The 17,553-nt window shown below is 42.2% G+C and overlaps 1 protein-coding gene across 1 annotated transcript in view; it reads right to left on the reverse strand.

Moving 5' to 3' along the window:
* Positions 1-2,868: 2,868 nt before the first annotated feature.
* The window catches only part of FTO (FTO alpha-ketoglutarate dependent dioxygenase), a 568,183-nt gene continuing 553,498 nt past the window's right edge, over positions 2,869-17,553 (reverse strand). The window contains 1 exon segment of the mRNA XM_053715751.1: positions 2,869-3,216. Within this exon segment, the coding sequence (XP_053571726.1) occupies positions 3,057-3,216 (160 nt within the window). The 3' untranslated portion in view covers positions 2,869-3,056.

A 17,553-nucleotide genomic window follows, 5' to 3' on the forward strand; every position in this document is an offset into this window, starting at 1 on the left:
TTTAGAAAAGGGCTTATCTGCTAGTTCGTTAAAGGGACAGATTTCTGCTCTGTCTATTCTTCTACACAAACGTCTGGCAGAAGTTCCAGACGTTCAGGCTTTTTGTCAGGCTTTGGCTAGGATTAAGCCTGTGTTTAAGACTGTTGCTCCGCCGTGGAGTTTAAACTTAGTTCTTAAAGTTCTTCAAGGTGTTCCGTTTGAACCCCTGCATTCCATTGATATTAAGCTGTTATCTTGGAAAGTTCTGTTTTTGATGGCTATTTCCTCGGCTCGAAGAGTCTCTGAGTTATCTGCCTTACATTGTGATTCTCCTTATCTGATTTTCCATTCAGACAAGGTAGTTCTGCGTACTAAACCTGGGTTCTTACCTAAGGTAGTTTCTAACAGGAATATCAATCAAGAGATTGTTGTTCCATCACTGTGTCCTAACCCTTCTTCAAAGAAGGAACAACTCTTGCATAATCTGGACGTAGTCCGTGCCCTGAAGTTCTATTTGCAGGCAACTTAAGATTTTCGTCAAACTTCTTCCCTGTTTGTCGTTTACTCTGGACAGAGGAGAGGTCAAAAAGCTTCGGCTACCTCTCTCTCCTTTTGGCTTTGTAGCATAATACGCTTAGCCTATGAGACTGCTGGACAGCAGCCTCCTGAAAAAATTACAGCTCATTCCACTAGAGCTGTGGCTTCCACCTGGGCCTTTAAGAATGAGGCCTCTGTTGAACAGATTTGCAAGGCTGCAACTTGGTCTTCACTTCACACTTTTTCAAAATTTTACAAATTTGACACTTTTGCTTCTTCGGACGCTGTTTTTGGGAGAAAGGTTCTACAGGCAGTGGTTCCTTCCGTTTAAAGTTCCTGCCTTGTCCCTCCCATCATCCGTGTACTTTAGCTTTGGTATTGGTATCCCATAAGTAATGGATGACCCGTGGACTGAATACACTTAACAAGAGAAAACATAATTTATGCTTACCTGATAAATTTATTTCTCTTGTAGTGTATTCAGTCCACGGCCCGCCCTGTCTTTTAAGGCAGATCTAAATTTTAATTCAAACTACAGTCACCACTGCACCCTATGGTTTCTCCTTTCTTGTCTTGTTTCGGTCGAATGACTGGATATGACGTGTGAGGGGAGGAGCTATGTAGCAGCTCTGCTTGGGTGATCCTCTTGCAACTTCCTGTTGGGAAGGAGATATAATCCCATAAGTAATGGATGACCCGTGGACTGAATACACTACAAGAGAAATAAATTTATCAGGTAAGCATAAATTATGTTTTTTGAGGACGTATTTTTAAACAGAATATCTTTATTATCTTTATTTACTTTTCATTTAACACTTCTTGCACCCCTGGACCATACCCATTCTGGAACGGTAGCATACACGTGTTCCTGCTTCTTATTTTCTCACCAGCTATATCCTCATCTGGGGTGGCTCAGGTGTTCATAGATTTGACTATGCATTTAACCTATTTGCAGGGTTCAAACAAGTAACATAAGCATAAGTAACTTGTGAAGGTTAGAGTATTCAGAAGTTATTAGAAATTTCATATATAACCTGTCAGTGACTAAAATCATATCTGACATTTCCTTAAAGGAAATTGCCTGTGTACAATATTCAGCTTCTTCATGTTTCTCTAATTAAAAGTTCAATCAGCTCTGAGATGATAACGCTGATTTCTTGTAAATAAAAGTAAAAAACAAACGTCCATCGCTCTTATAGAGCATGACATTTTTAGAAACTTTTTAATAATCCTCTTATCAAATTTATTTTGTTCTTTTGGTATCCTTTGATGAAAAACATACCTAGGTAGTCTCATAAGCAGCAATTCACTACTGGGAACTAGCTGATGACTGGTGGCTGAACATATATGCCTCTTTTTATTGGCTCACCAGATATATTCAGGTCCCAGTAGTGTATTGCTCCTCTGTTGATTTTAACTACGTTTTTAAAAACAGAGTATTTTATTAATGCTCTATTTCTTGCATATCTAAAAGTGCAAAATAAAAATACTCTATGTCCCTTTAAACAATTAAGGCTGGCAATGTGTAAAAAGCCTGGAAATTATTTTATGAGATAGTCCTGTTAATTTCTAGATTAAAGGGACAGTACAGTCAATATTAAACTTAAATTAATTAGATAGAGCATGAAATTATAAACAATTTCCAATTGATCAATTTTACTTAGTTCTCTTGGTATCCTTTGCTAAAGAGTAATTGTAGGTGAGTTCAGGAGCGTGCATGTGTCATCTTGCAGCAGTGCTTGCAACATTGTGTATAGCATTTTATACATAGTTGCAAATACTGAAGCCATAGACTGCTATAGACAGGCCCCTAAGCTCCAATCAGCCTACCTAGGTTTAGTCTTCAACAAAGGATGCCAAGAGAACAAAGCAAATTTGATAATAGAAGAAAATCGTAACGTTGTTTAAAATTGTATGCTCTCTTTGAATCAAGTTTAATTTTGATGTTAATGTCCCTTTAACTGTAAAATGCATGCCAGATCACTTTCTCCGTAAACTCCTGCTATCATTTCTTTTTATCATCCTCAAGCAACTGTGATTCCTACAGTGTCTCTCACACCGAATATTTATACAAAAGTGATTTATTGCTCATTCCTTTCACAAATGAGGCAGTGAAGGATGGATTTTATGCATTTTGAGAATATCACCTTAAAGTCTTGAGGGATGCTCTGCCCCAGGGATTCTACTAAGCTAAGGACAGCGATATGTCTAATGCTGATATTGTAGCTCTCTAAATTTGTGTGAACAGCACTAAGCCTGAAGGCACCTTCATTTGAATGGGCCAAGAGGTGCCTTAGAGCTAAGCGCACTTTGGCAAACCTCACACACACACAATCTATTTAGGGAGACCAATTACTTTGGTAAGTTGTTTATTCTCAGTTTGCTAAATGTGACTGTCCCAGCACATATGAATACACACACTGTGAAGAGCACTGACAGCCTAAAATGCTCTATATATACTTCCCCTATTCCCCACAACCCCTTAGCCGTCAGAGTCCTGCAAAGCATTGCACAGCTTAAAGCTCCAAGTCTGCATGAATTCAAAGGCAATTCTCATTTTTCTTAGCCAGATCTTCCAACTTAAACACAAGTGCGCTGAGATCAAAAGGCAGCGGCATTGTGGGGTCCTCATCAGTCCAATATGGGTGGCACCGCGGAGCCTGATCCGGTGGCAGAGATTTTGCCAATTTACTTCTGCACCTACAAAGTATGAGACAGAGATAATCAGATTTGTTAAAAAAACCTTGACTTTATTAATTCAACTATATTTATTTTTAATTTGCCTATCCCCTAGAAATATTTAGAAAAGATATTGTCCATTGTCATTTTTTCTCAGGGTTTAGTGAATTTTGCATGAAGTGATATAACAAAAGACGAAGGCCATTCATTTCAGGTAACTGTTTTTTGTTTTTCTTAGCAGCCGCAAGATCACTGACCATATTCTTGTTGTAATGTTGTGTGGGTACTGAAGGGTGAACTCTAATTTCAGTTTTAGAACAATGTGTATAAATGGCTAATATACCATTGTGGGATATAAATGTGTGTGTTAGTTGTGTATTATGACAGATATGTGTTAAGAGGAAATCTGCTCTGAATAAAAATAAAAATATATTTATACCAGTGACTATAAATTTATAGCTGTATACTAGATATATGCATGTTTCCACAAGTTTGTGAGGTGTATATGTGAGTGTGTGTGTGTGAGAGATAGAGGTGTGTGTAGGAGGGTGTATGATGGTGTGCGAGAGAGGTGTGTGTGTGTGTGAGAGAGAGAGGTGTGTGTGTGTGTGTGTGAGAGAGAGAGAGAGGTGTGTGTATGAAGGTGTGTGTGAGAGAGAGGTGTGTGTGTGTGTGTGAGAGAGAGAGATGTGTGTGTGTGTGTGAGAGAGAGAGAGGTGTGTGTGTGTGTGAGAGATAGAGGTGTGTGTATGAAGGTGTGTGTGAGAGAGAGAGAGGTGTGTGTGTGTGTGAGAGAGAGAGGTGTGTGTATGAAGGTGTGTGTGAGAGAGAGAGAGGTGTGTGTAGGAGGGTGTATGTGAGGTGTGTGTATGATGGTGTGCGAGAGAGGTGTGTGTGAGAGAGAGAGGTGTGTGTGTGTGTGTGAGAGAGAGAGAGGTGTGTGTAGGAGGGTGTGTGTGAGAGAGAGGTGTGTGTAGGAGGGTGTATGTGAGGTGTGCGTGTGAGAGAGAGAGGTGTGTGTGTGTGAGAGAGGTGTGTGTGTGAGAGAGAGAGGTGTGTGTGTTAGAGAGAGGTGCGTGTGTGTGTGTGTGTGAGAGAGGTGTGTGTAGGAGGGTGTGTGTGAGAGAGAGGTGTGTGTAGGAGGGTGTATGTGAGGTGTGTCTCTGAGGGTGTGTGAGGGCGTGTATGACTCGGGTGTGTGTATGAGGGTGTGTGTTAGGTGAGAAGGAGAGGTGTGTGTGCATGAGGGTGTGAGAGGTGTGTGTAAGGTGGTGTGTGTTAGGTGTGTGAGAGAGAGGTGTGCGTATGAGAGTGTGTGTTAGATGTGAGAGAGAGGTGTGTGTTAGGTGAGAGAGAGGTGTGTTAGGTGTGTATGAGAGTGTATGTGAGGTGTGAGAGAGAGGTGTGTGTAAGGTGTGTGAGAAAGAAGTGTGTATGAGGGTATGTGTTAGGTTTAAGAGAGAGAGAGAGGTGAGTGTATGAGGGTGTGTGTTAGGTGTGAGAGAGGTGTGTGTATGAGGGTGTATGTTAGGTGTTAGAGAAAGGTGAGTGTATGAGTGTGTGTGAGGTGTGAGAGAGAGAGGTGTGTGTAAGGGGAGTGTAAGAGTGTCTGTGTTAGGTGTGAGAGAGAGAGAGGTGTGTGTAAGAGGGTCTGTGTTAGGTGTGAGAGAGATAGGTGTGTGTGAGGTGTGAGAGAGAGAGAGGTGTGTGTTAGGTGTGAGAGAGAGGTGTGTGTGTTAGGTGAGAGAGAGAGAGGTGTGTGTATGAGGGTGTGTGTTAGGTGTGAGAGAGAGGTGTATGTATGAGGGAGTGTGTTAGGTGTGAGAGAGAGAGGTGTGTGTATGAGGGTGTGTGTTAGGTGTGTGAGAGAGAGGTGTGTGTATGAGGGTGTGTGTTAGGTGTGAGAGAGAGAGGTGTGTGTATGAGGGTGTGTGTTAGGTGTGAGAGAGAGGTGTGTGTGTTAGGTGTGAGAGAGAGAGGTGTGTGTATGAGGGTGTGTGTTAGGTGTGAGAGAGAGGTGTGTGTTTTAGGTGTGAGAGAGAGAGGAGTGTGTATGAGGGTGTGTGTTAGGTGTGAGAGAGTGAGGTGTGTGTATGAGTGTGTGTGTTAGGTGCAAGAGAGAGGTGTGTGTGTTAGGAGTGAGAGGTGTGTGTATGAGGGTGTGTGTTAGATGTGAGAGAGAGGTGTGTGTGTTAGGTGTGAGAGAGAGAGGTGTGTGTATGAGGGTGTGTGTTAGAGAGGTGTGTGTATGAGGGTGTGTGTTAGGTGTGAGAGAGAGGTGTGTGTGTTAGGTGTGAGAGAGAGGTGTGTGTGTTAGGTGAGAGAGAGAGAGGTGTGTGTATGAGGGTGTGTGTTAGAGAGGTGTGTGTATGAGGGTGTGTGTTAGGTGTGAGAGAGAGGTGTGTGTGTTAGGTGTGAGAGAGAGAGGTGTGTGTATGAGTGTGAGTGTTTGAGGATGTACCGTATTTGTGTCACATTAATCATGATCACCTATGCTCACTTTATTATTCATTTAGGAATATGCATTGTTACACTGGGAGGCGGGATGTGCGCCGCCTGCAATAGCGCAATGATGTCACAGGTGAGCTGATCCGGGTCCCAGTGTGGCGCTGTGGTGCAAACTGTCAGCGGCATCCGGACTTCACTACCTTTATAAGATGGATTAGGTAAGTGTAATGTTTTCCACTTTTTTCCTCACGTCTGAAGACGGGGGTCATACCCCGAAAACGTTAACATCAAAATAAAAGCACGGATCTAAAGCTATATGGCGAGTGCTCCCTGTGGACTGTTTTCTCTATGTATTGTTTGGGAGGCACCCCGGATTACAAATTGGCACAGTGAGTACAGGTTCTTCTTTGTTATATATATATACTAGTACTAAAGCCCGTGTACACGGGCCATTTTTTGCAGTACAGCGGTCCCACCCCTTGCTCTCTCCCCCCTCTCTTTTGCTCTCTCTTCCCCCCTCTCTTTTGCTTTCTCTCCCCCCTCTCTTTTGCTTTCTCTCCCCCCTCTCTTTTGCTTTCTCTCCCCCCTCTCTTTTGCTTTCTCTCCCCCCTCTCCTTTGCTTTCTCTCTCCCCTCTTTTGCTCTCTCTCCCCTCTTTTGCTCTCTCTCTCCCCTCTTTGGCTCTCTCCCTCCTTTCTTTTGCTCTCTCTCCCCCCTCTTTTGTTCTCCCTCCCCCTCTTTGGCTCTCCCCCCCCCTCTTTGGCTCTCCTCCCCCCTCTTTGGCTCTCCCCCCCCCTCTTTGGCTCCCCCCCCCCCCTCTTTGGCTCCCCCCCCCTCTTGCTCTCTCCCCCCCTCTTTGGCTCTCCCCCCCCTTTGGCTCTCTCCCCCCCCGGCTCTCTCCCCCCTCTTGCTCTCTCTCCTCTTTGGCTCTCTTTCTTCTTTGGCTCTCTCTCTCCCCCCTCTTTGGCTCTCCCCTCCCCTTTGCCCCCCCCCTCTTTTGCTCTCTCTCTCCCCTCTTTGGCTCTCTCCCCCTTCTTTTGTTCTCTCTCCCCTCTTTGGCTCTCTCCCTCCTCCTCTTTGGCTCTGCCCCTCCCCCTCTTTGGCTCTGCCCCCCCCTCTTTGGCTCTGCCCCCCCCCCCTCTTTGGCTCTCTCTCCCCCCTCTTTGTCTCTCTCCCCTCTTTTGCTCTCTTCTTTGGCTCTCTTTCCTCTTTGGCTCTCTCTCTCCCCCCCTCTTTGGCTCTCCCCCCCTTTGACTCTCTCCCCCCCTCTTTGGCTCTCTCCCCCCCCCCCCTCTTTGGCTCTCTCTCCCCCCTCTTTGGCTCCCCCCCCCTTATCTTTGGCTCCCCCCCCCTTCTCTTTGGCTCTCCCCCTATTCTCTTTGGCTCTCTCTCCCCCCTTTGTCTCTCCCCCCCTTCTCTTTGGCTCCCCCCCTTCTCTTTGGCTCCCCCCCTTTTCTCTGGCTCTCCCCCCCTTCTCTTTGGCTCTCCCCCCCCTTCTCTTCTCTCCCCCCTTTGGCTCTCTCTCACCCCTTTGGCCCTTCTCCCCCCCTCTCCTGCTCCCTCTCTGGCTCTGTCTTGAAGTCTTCACATCGCGGGACCCTGCCCGGCCACGCCCCATCGCGACAGCACCAGCCCGGCCACGCCCATCGCGACGCCCAGCCACGCCCCCATCGGCCACAAACAGCTGTGAGGTCTGGGGAGCGCGTGGCCGCTTCTCACGCAGCACACCTCACAGCTGTTGAGTAGCTCGCGCTCCATATCTCTTGCCACAGGCTGTTTCAATCAGCTAACCTCGCGCTCCCCAGACCTCACAGCTGTTTGTGTACCTCGCGCTCCCTATCTCAAGGCCAAGTGTTTGTCTCTACTGCGCATGACGGCTTCAGACAAACACTTGGCCTTTTATAATATAGGATATTTGTGCAAAATACCATAAGATATATATATATATATATATATATATATATATAAAAATCTATATAAATATATGTATTTATGAATAAATAGAACATATTATTCTATGTGAAGAACAATGGAATGTGAAATAGTAATCTTTTCATGTCGGGTTAGCGCACTAGAGAATATGTGATTGGGTTTGCGTGCGAGTAGGTTGTTAAAGCTTAATTCCAGAGGAGTTAGTGCTCAAGCTGGAGAGTTAAATACCGCTCCACTTATAATCCGGCACATAATGCAAAATATAATAACAGCAAAATTTAAATAAAATATTGGAATGAACAGCTAATATTTGCCAACTAATTAAAGGGACAGTAAAGCCAAAATTAAACCTTCATGATTCAGACATAGGGGCTGATTTATGAAAGTGCGAGTGGACATCGATAAATGATGACAGCATACGCTGTCTGCATTAATCATTGCACAAGCAGTTCTGGTGAACTGCTTGTGCAATGCCGCCCCCTGCAGATTTGCGGCCAATCACACGCTAGCAGGGAGTGTCAATCAACCCGATTGTATTCGATCGGGCTGATTGCTGTTCGCCACCTCAGAGGTGGCAGACGAGTTAAGGAGCAGCGGTCTTATGACCACTGTATCAACTCCTGTTTCCGACAAGCCTGAAGGCTCGAGCGAAAACAGCTTCATTAGGGTCCATTTGAGGGTTGATAAATTGGCCCCAAAGTATACATATTCAAACAACTTTCCAATTTACTTCCGTTAACTAGTTTTGTTCCTTCTCTTGGAAGCCTTTATTGAAAAGCATACCTAGGTAGGCTCAGTAGCAGCAATGCACTACTTGGAGCTAGCTGCTGATTGGTGGCTGCACATATATGTCTATTGACACTGGCTCACCAGATGTGTTCAGTTAGCTCCTAGTAGTGCATTGCTGTTCCTTAAACAAAGGATATAAAGAGGATGAAACAAACATGATAACAGAATTTAATTGAGCATACAGTTATAAACAACTAATCGGAATCATGAAATAAAAAATTGGGAGTTTAATGCCCTTTAAACTAGAATGCTAAGTGGCTGAGTAAATAAATCGCCAGAACAGACAACAATCTCAGGACATATACAGTTGCACTACATATAGGATTAGATTTCTGTGTAACCAGCTGCTGCAGTCATACTTGCCAAGTTTGCTAGCACACTGTAAAGTGTATGATAAGCTTTTCACATTCACCCACTGTTTAACCATTCATAGCATGAGTTTTATTTTAGTATTTTTTTTCATTGAAATATATTGTCAAGAGCAATATTCTTCAGTTGACCATATTAATTGTATTAATGCCAGATGATCCAATTCTTTAAATCACACTTAGGGGCCAATTTATCAACAGTCAGACGGACATGTCGGCATTTAACATTGCGCAAGCAGTTCTGGCGAACTGCTTGTGCAATACCACCCCCTGCAGATTTGCGGCGAATTGCGGCCGCTAGCAGGGGGTGTCAATCAATCGTATCTGATCGGGTTGATTGCTTCTTAACTGCTGTTTCCGGCAGAAACAGGGGGATCAGGGGCTATTTGGCCCTTGTTAAATCGGCCCCATAGTAAGGGTAAAAGAAGCATAATGAAATGTATTTATTGAGTGGTGGATTCATGGAATAAACTTCCAATTGAGGTGGTAAACACACCTGGCATACACATAAGTCTATCCTAAGAAAACAGTAACATGTAATATGGGTAAACTTAAAAGACCAGTAAATACAGTAGATTTATTTCACGTTCACTTAACCTGTTAGCCCTCACTGAAACTTGGCTTTCCTCCTCTAACACAACTGCTGTAGCCTCTCTGTCCTATGGCGGCCTGCATTTCAGTCACGCTCCCAGGCCGGCAGACAAACAAGGAGGAGGAGTAGGAATTATTTTGTATCCACACAGTACCTTTCAACTGCATTCCTTCACCCCCCTCTCTTTCCTTCTCATCTTTTGAAGGTCACGCCATCCGCCTCTTCTCCCCTATAGCTCTTCGTGTTGCAGTTATCTATCGGCCCCCTGGCCCAGCATCACAATTTCTGGACCACTTTGAAGTCTGGTTTTCACATTTTCTTTCTTGTAATGTCCCTTCTCTCATCTTAGGGGACTTCAACATACCCCTTGATAATCCTAACATGCCTGCTGCCTCTATACTTCTATCCCTTACCACCTCTTTAGGCCTGTCCCAATGGACAACATCTCCAACACACTGCAAAGGCAACTCCATAGACCTGGTCTTCACAAATCTCTGTGCTGTTTCCAACTCCCTTAACCTCCCCTTTCCTCTCTCTGACCACCATCTACTAACTTTCTCTCTTACTCTACCTGCTACATCTTTGCAAGCCCCCAAAAAACTGCTACCTTACAGGAATTTAAATGACTTGGATCTCACAGACTTTTCCACTCAACTGAGTCCTCTGCTCTCTGACATTTCATCCCTCTCTTGTCCAAAACCTTGTGACTCTACAGTATAATTTGGCACTAAAATCAACACTTGACAAAACTGCACCCTCCACTCTTCGACGTACATCAATCACTTGACGGCAACCATGGCACACTAAACAGACCAGATATATTCAGCGATGCTCACTGGCTGCTGAACGGCAGTGGAGGAAATCACGCACATGTGCTGATTTCCAGCATTTTAAATTCACTCTTAAGTCCTACAACTCTGCGCACAGCCTGGCCAAACAACTGACACCATTAGAAAAGAGATCTTCACCTCACACCCCTCAAACCTAGCAATCCTACCCACCCCTTCTATTAACAAAAATCTATGCTACTTCCCTCATGTAACAGAGGAAGAAGTCTCTGCACTCCTATCCTTGGCTCATCTCACAACCTGCCCACTTGACCCTATTCCTTCACGACTTATTCCCTCTCTCTCTCTCTGCTTCACTAAAACCTACCCTAACTCATCTCTTTAACCAATCTCTCACCGCTGGCACATTTCCTGACACATTCAAGCATGCGTCAATAATACCAATCCTCGCTTGACCACTCCTCGCCGTCTAACTATCGACCGGTCTCCTTACTTCCCTTTGCTTCAAAATTATTGGAATGACTAGTCTATAATCGGCTAACTCAATTTCTCACAACTAACTCCTTACTTGATCCACTACAATCTGATTTCCGCCCTAAACACTCAATAGAAACTGCTCTTGCTAAAGTAACAAATGACCTGTTATCAGCTAAAGCAAAAGGCCATTACTCCTTACTAATTCTTCTTGACCTGTCCACAGCTTTTGAAACAGTTGACCATCCTCTCCTCCTAAAAATACTACATTCATTTGTCATCTGAGACACAGCCCTCTCCTGGTTTGCATCATATCTGTCAAACCGCTCATTTTCAGTTTGCTTTAACAACATATCTTGTGATCCTATGCCTCTCTCAGTTGGAGTACCGTAAGGCTCTGTCTTGGGGCCCTTGCTTTTCTCTCTCTATACATCCTGCCTTGGAAAACTAATAGCCTCCTTTGGATTCCAGTACCACTTATATGCTGATGATACCCAAATCTATCTTTCCTCTCCTGATAGCTCTCCCTCTTTACTCAACCAGATTTCTGGCTGCCTCTCTGCAATTTCCTCTTGGATGTCTTCACACTGCCTCCAACTCAATCTGTCCAAAACTGAGCTGCTTCTTATCCCCCCTCTTCGAGACATCCAACACCTGACATTTCTCTGAAGGTTGGAGACTCTATTCTCAACACCTCACCCCAGGTCCGCTGTCTTGGGGTCACACTAGACTCAGAACTCACATTCAACCCACATATAAAAACGCTTACCAAATCCTGACGTTCACACCTACGGAACATTTCCAGAATTCGTCCCTTCCTTACTCAAAAAACTACAAAAATACTTATTCATTCCCTCATTTTGTCATGCATTGATTATTGCAATCTACTCCTAAATGGCCTTCCAAAACATTGCCTCCTTCCAATTTATTATGAATGCTTCTGCTAGACTCATCCACCTAAGTCGCCGATCTACATCAGCTGCTTCCGCTCTGCCAGTCTCTACACTGGCTCCCCATACACTCCAGAATACAATTTAAAGTATTACCCCTAACCTACAAAGCACTCAACAGTCTAACTCCCAACTATATTTCATCTCTCATCGTGACATATTCCCCATCCCGTCCTCTTCGATTAACCTCTGACCTACGTCTCTACACTCCTGTTATCTCTACATCCCATTCCCGCCTCCAAGACTCTGCACGTGCTGCTTCTGTCCTCTAGAACTCTCTACCCCGCTCCATAAGACTGTCTCCAACCTTGTAAAGCTTCAGACGCTCCTTGAAAACTCACCTATTCAGAGAGGCTTACCATCCCTCATCCGAACCAAACTAATACATGTACATGAACTGCCTGACTCACTGCTGCAAATACAACCGATGTAACAAGCTACCCCAACCTTATGTCTCTGCACCCTAAACCTATAGACTGTGAGCTCTCCGGAGCAGGGCCCTCTTCCTCCTGTGCTAGATTTGTTTAGTCTTGTTATGTTTTGTATTTTATCACAAATCTTTGTCATTGGATACCCCTATCATTGTACCCAGCGCTACGGAATTTGGCGACGCTTTACAAATAAATGATAATAAAAATTGCACGCCCAGCTGTGCACGTATTACATTACAGGTCAAAAGTAAAACTTTTGTGCTCTTGTAGTCGCATCCCCCCATCGACTTTAATGGAGCCTTGTTTTAAACAAAAAAAATAACAGCCGCCAGCTCGTGCAAACACAAGCGCAGGATTGCAATGAGATATATGTATAAATTCCGACATCTTATATCTTTGAGCCTTCATGACTTTTTATTTAAAAAAAAAAAAAAAAAAAAATCATTTTTGTTAGATAGTGTTATTATTAGTGTAACTTTTAAATGTACTTTTGATTTGTTTTGTGTCACTTTTTTGATTTGTGTAACAGTTAGCCAGAGCTCTGAAGTTGCGATAATCATTCTAGCATAAATCGCAATTGTGCTCACGCGTTCGCATTTACTTTTAACTTAATATAGGTGGAATTTAACTTGTGCACAAATGGCCACAAAAATCCAATATCGCTTGTGCGCAAACTATAGCGTGCGTGTTTCTGTGTGTATGTGTGTGTACTGTGTATATATATATATATATGTGTGTGTGTGTGTGTGTTTCTGTGTGTACTGTGTGTGTATATATATATATATATATATATATATATATATATATGTGTGTATTTTACTGAAAGCTTGTCTGCATATAAATGAAAATAAAGAAACATGTTCTATTCTTAATAAACTCATATCACTTTTACTTAGTCAATAACCACTCTGCAAAGAACTAAAAGGGGAAAGCAAAGAAATGAAAACACTTTGAGCTTTTTAATTCAACTTAAAAAAAAAATGAATTCTTCCTAATGGAGCATGTCCCTTGGGATTTATAAATGGACTTGTAACATGACTTGTGGCACCTCTCGGGCCTGTGTCGCCACATGCTTTATTGTCTTGCCGTGGTACTGTACACTCATCCCATCGTACATAACGTGCTTACTGCACAGTCACAGTATAACATTCTCATATATCTCCTGTGCTCCTGATTCAGCCTGAGATAATAGCATCTGTTAACATGCACTAAGTACTATCACAGAGCACATCACTTCATAAATAATAAGATTAGCCGACCTGTAGGCCCCCGCGGGAAGAGTAATGAGTTTAAATGCTTCTCATTAGTTATTTAAAACAAAGGATTAAAGGGGCTGGCGGCTGGTGATTGCTGTTGCCACTGCTGGCATGAATTTTATAGTGGTTGTGTGAAGAGTCTGTGATGGGCAAATCTATTAGGGGAGACTGGTAGAGGAGTGGGAAACCCATTTAATGCAAATATGGATTGAAGCAAAATCTTATGGGCAGTAAAGGGCCTAAAAATATTTCAATTTTTTCTGTTACGTTTAAATTTCCAAGTTCTTCAAAATAGATTGCCGAGTCCTACATAGGTTCTGCGGGTTGTATAACAGTGTTCTACCAATCAACAAGGGCTTATAGGTGACCAAAGAAATATAAAACAGTTTAATGAGTTACACCCATGATTATCACAAAATCCCTCAATCAGCAAACCAAAACACAGGGCAGGATGTGGACAGCCTTAAAGGGACATGAAACACAATTATTTTTCTTTCATGATTCAGATAGATCATACAATTTTAACCAACTTTCTAATTGAATTCAATTAGCAAAAGAGCAGCAATGCACTACTGGAAGCTAGCTGTACACATCAGGTACGCCAATGATAAGCGGCCTATATGTGCATCCAACAATCAGCAGCTAGCTCCCAGTAGTGCTTTGCAGGTCCTGAGCCTACCTAGGTATTATTTTCAACAAAAGATAGAAAGATAACAACAAAATAGATAACAGAACTAAATTGGAAAATGGTTTAAAATTGCATGCTCTAGCCGAATCATAAAAGAAAAATTTTGGGTTTCATATTAATTTAAAACAGTAGTGATTGACTAAGTCATGCTAAGATAGCTTCACCATACTCTTCCTTTAAGAGGCGACACTTATACCTACTGCAGGACATTTTTTTGGCTAATTTAAATGTGGCCCTACAGCTGATATATTTCATAAGTGTGATCATTAAAGTGACACATTAGTCTAAACTGAAATGCACAAGTGCTTTGAATAGAACTTTTGCAATTTATGTGTATTAGCAAAAATGCTTCCAGTAAAAGCTACTGGATATTTTCTCTGGATTGGTTATCCAACCCAATCTCATGCAAACTAAGCCTGGTGTATCGGAAGCTTATATACAAGTTCAATATGGTCACATGTTTTAGTAAGCTTACCTTCTGTAAGTAAAGGCCATTAAAGCCATATATATATATATATATATATATATATATATATTGCGGTAAGCCGAGTTTCATACTTTATGCAGTATTCAAGTACTGTTTGTTATGTCCGACTCCGTCACCTTCACATGCTTTAGCAAACTGTACATATATGTTATTATATGTGCATTGGGTCCATTATGCTATGAAAAGATCTCCAAATCGTAGAACATATTGTCCCAATGCTATTGTAACCTACATTACTCTGTGATATCAGGCTGATACAGCCAGTAAGATATATTCTAACAGTCCTGGATGTTAAATTCACATAGTTCCATAAGCTTCACTAGACCAATAGGTTTATGGTACCATTTTTCTATACTTACATGCGCTCCATACGCTACTTAGACAATAAATCACTGTATTATAGTACGTTCATTGTACTCTGCTTCTAATTGTGAACTCATTGTGTGTCATTTTACTGCAAAATTACAAGTTCCTAAAAGTTTTATATATATATATACACAAATACACTGTGCGTCCACTTTATTAGGTACAGCAACCTAGTAGCATGTTGAGCCTCCTTTAGCATTCAAAACAGCCTGAATTCATCTAGGCATGGATTCAACAAGATGCTGAAAACATTGTGGAGGTATTGTGTAACATGCAGACATGAGTGTGACACGCAACTCCTGGAGATTTGACTGAGGTGTAGGCCAGCAGCGAATAGCCCTTTCCAGCTTCTCCCAAAGATGTTCAATAGTATTGAGATCTGGGGACTGAGTGGGTCACAGCCGCAAAGAAAAGTCATTGTCATGTTCCAGGAACCCTCCCATAGCGATACTGGCTTTGTGCACCGGCGCATTATCCTGCTGGAAGTAACCATCTGCCTGAAGATAAACTGTCAACATAAATGGATGCACTTGGGCAGCAACAATGTTTACATATGCTGTGCCATTTAGACGTGAATCGAAGGGTATCAATAGACCCAACATGTGAAAGGAAAACATTCCCTACACCATAACACCACCCCCACCACCTTGCACAGTTTTAATCAGACATGATGGGTCATTGGATACATGCTGTTTTCACCAAATTCAGAGCCTGCCATCAACATCACGTACTAGGAACTTCGATACGTCCGAGCAAGCAGCCTTTTTCGGACCTTTGATGGTCCAGTGCTAGTGTTGTTGTGCCCACAGAAGGCGTGCTCTCTTGTTCTTCTTGGATAACAACAGCACCTAAGGTGGTCGTCGGCTGTTGTAGCCTTTCCGCAACAAGGTACGCCTTGCGGTGCGTTGCAATGTTTTTCTCTGCACCAAGGTTGAATTCTGATGTAATTTGCGAAGTTGTGGCCTGTCTGTTTGCTTGCACAAGTCTAGCCATCCACCTCTGACCTCTTTCGTCAGAGAGCGTTTTTCTTCCACAAAACTGCTGCTGACTGGATGTTTTTTGTTTATTGCACCATTATTGATACACCCTTGAAACTGTGGTATGTGAAAAGTTCAGCAGTACTGCCGTTTCAGATACGCTTCGTCCAGCACGTCTTGCACCTACTATCATGCCACGTTTAAAGTCCATTAGATCACTGCTCTTCCCCATTCTCGCTGTGGTTTGTACACTTAACTGATAGTAGGAAGGTTGTTCTGCTGTATTTATACAAAAACTGTGGCCACCTGACGTGCAACACAGTGGAACGAACCATTTGTGTGCACAGCAGGGCTGTATCTAATAAAGTGGCCGCACAGTGTGTGTATATATATATATATATATATATATATATATACATACACACAATGCTATACTCATTAGAATACAGTGATAAAATGTAATACATTAGAAAATCAACAACAAATGGTACACATTAAAATGTCCTACTATATAATGCTTTTAATATAGTCAATTACATTACATACCTTTCGCATTCTCTTTGGTTACATTTGAAACTTTAGATAACATGCAGATATACCCAAGGCATAAGCTCTGCATAGTTAAATCACTTCCTATTCAAATATTGTAAACTACACATATAATTCTAGCCGACAGCTATCTAGCATTAAAAGTGTTACTCTTTCATATAGCAATCAACCTCTCCTTATTACTGCAAGATAAAGTATTTTATTTGTATATGTTTACAGAGCGGCTACTGTTACATCTCCTGAGGATTTATGGATTTTCATTCTATTGATTGCAAATGTCTTAGGAGATTAGGTCAAGTAAAGATATCTTATTTAATTTTCATTTAAAGGCATACACCCATTACAGCTCTGATTTCCTGGTTTCTTAAACATCTGACTTATTTTTTATTCTTCAAGTTTGCTCTATATAGAAGAGGAAGATGAGAAAATCATTTTACACATACGACTATCAATGACTTGCTATACGATTTGTAAGTGTGATTATGGGGGGGTGACATTTTAAGAAGTCTAACTGTCTCATTCAAATGGAAAATTCAGTTAAAATATCTATAAAAAAAAAAAACAACAAAATATATAAACCTACAAATCACTCTTAAAGGGACAGTCTACACCAGAATTTATATTGTTTTAAAAGATAGATAATCCCTTTATTACCCATTCCCCAGTTTTGCATAACCAACAGTTATAATAATATACTTTTAACCTCTGTGATTATCTTGTATCTAAGCCTCTGCAAACTGCCCCTTTATTTCAGTTCTTTTGGCAGACTTGCAGTCTAGCCAATCAGTGCCTGCTCCCAGATAACTTCACGTGCACGATCACAGTGTTATCTATATGAAATACGTGAATTAACACCCTCTAGTGGTGAAAAACTGTTAAAATGCATTCTGAAAAGAGGTGGCCTTCAAGGTCTAAGAAATTAGCATATGAACCTCCTAGGTTAAGCTTTCAACTAAGAATACCAAGAGAACAAAGCAAAATTGGTGCTAAAAGTAAATTGTTTAAAATTACATGCTCTATCTGAATCATGAAAGTTTATTTTGGCCTAGACTGTCCCTTTAACTGATTCCTACTGCCACAGGTATCCATGCCAAACCCTTACACAGACTTCTGAGAATATTGTACCATTGGACAGGAGGCCTAAAACCAGGTCTTTCTCAGGCACTAAAGGGGCAGTTTGCTAGGATGAAGTTACATGTGAAGCTTCTGTCTCTTCTGTCAAACATACATCTAAAGACAACATATTGATACTTGCAGATCATTT

This window comes from Bombina bombina, chromosome 1 (assembly GCF_027579735.1).
Source record: "Bombina bombina isolate aBomBom1 chromosome 1, aBomBom1.pri, whole genome shotgun sequence".
Classification (NCBI taxonomy): domain Eukaryota; kingdom Metazoa; phylum Chordata; class Amphibia; order Anura; family Bombinatoridae; genus Bombina; species Bombina bombina.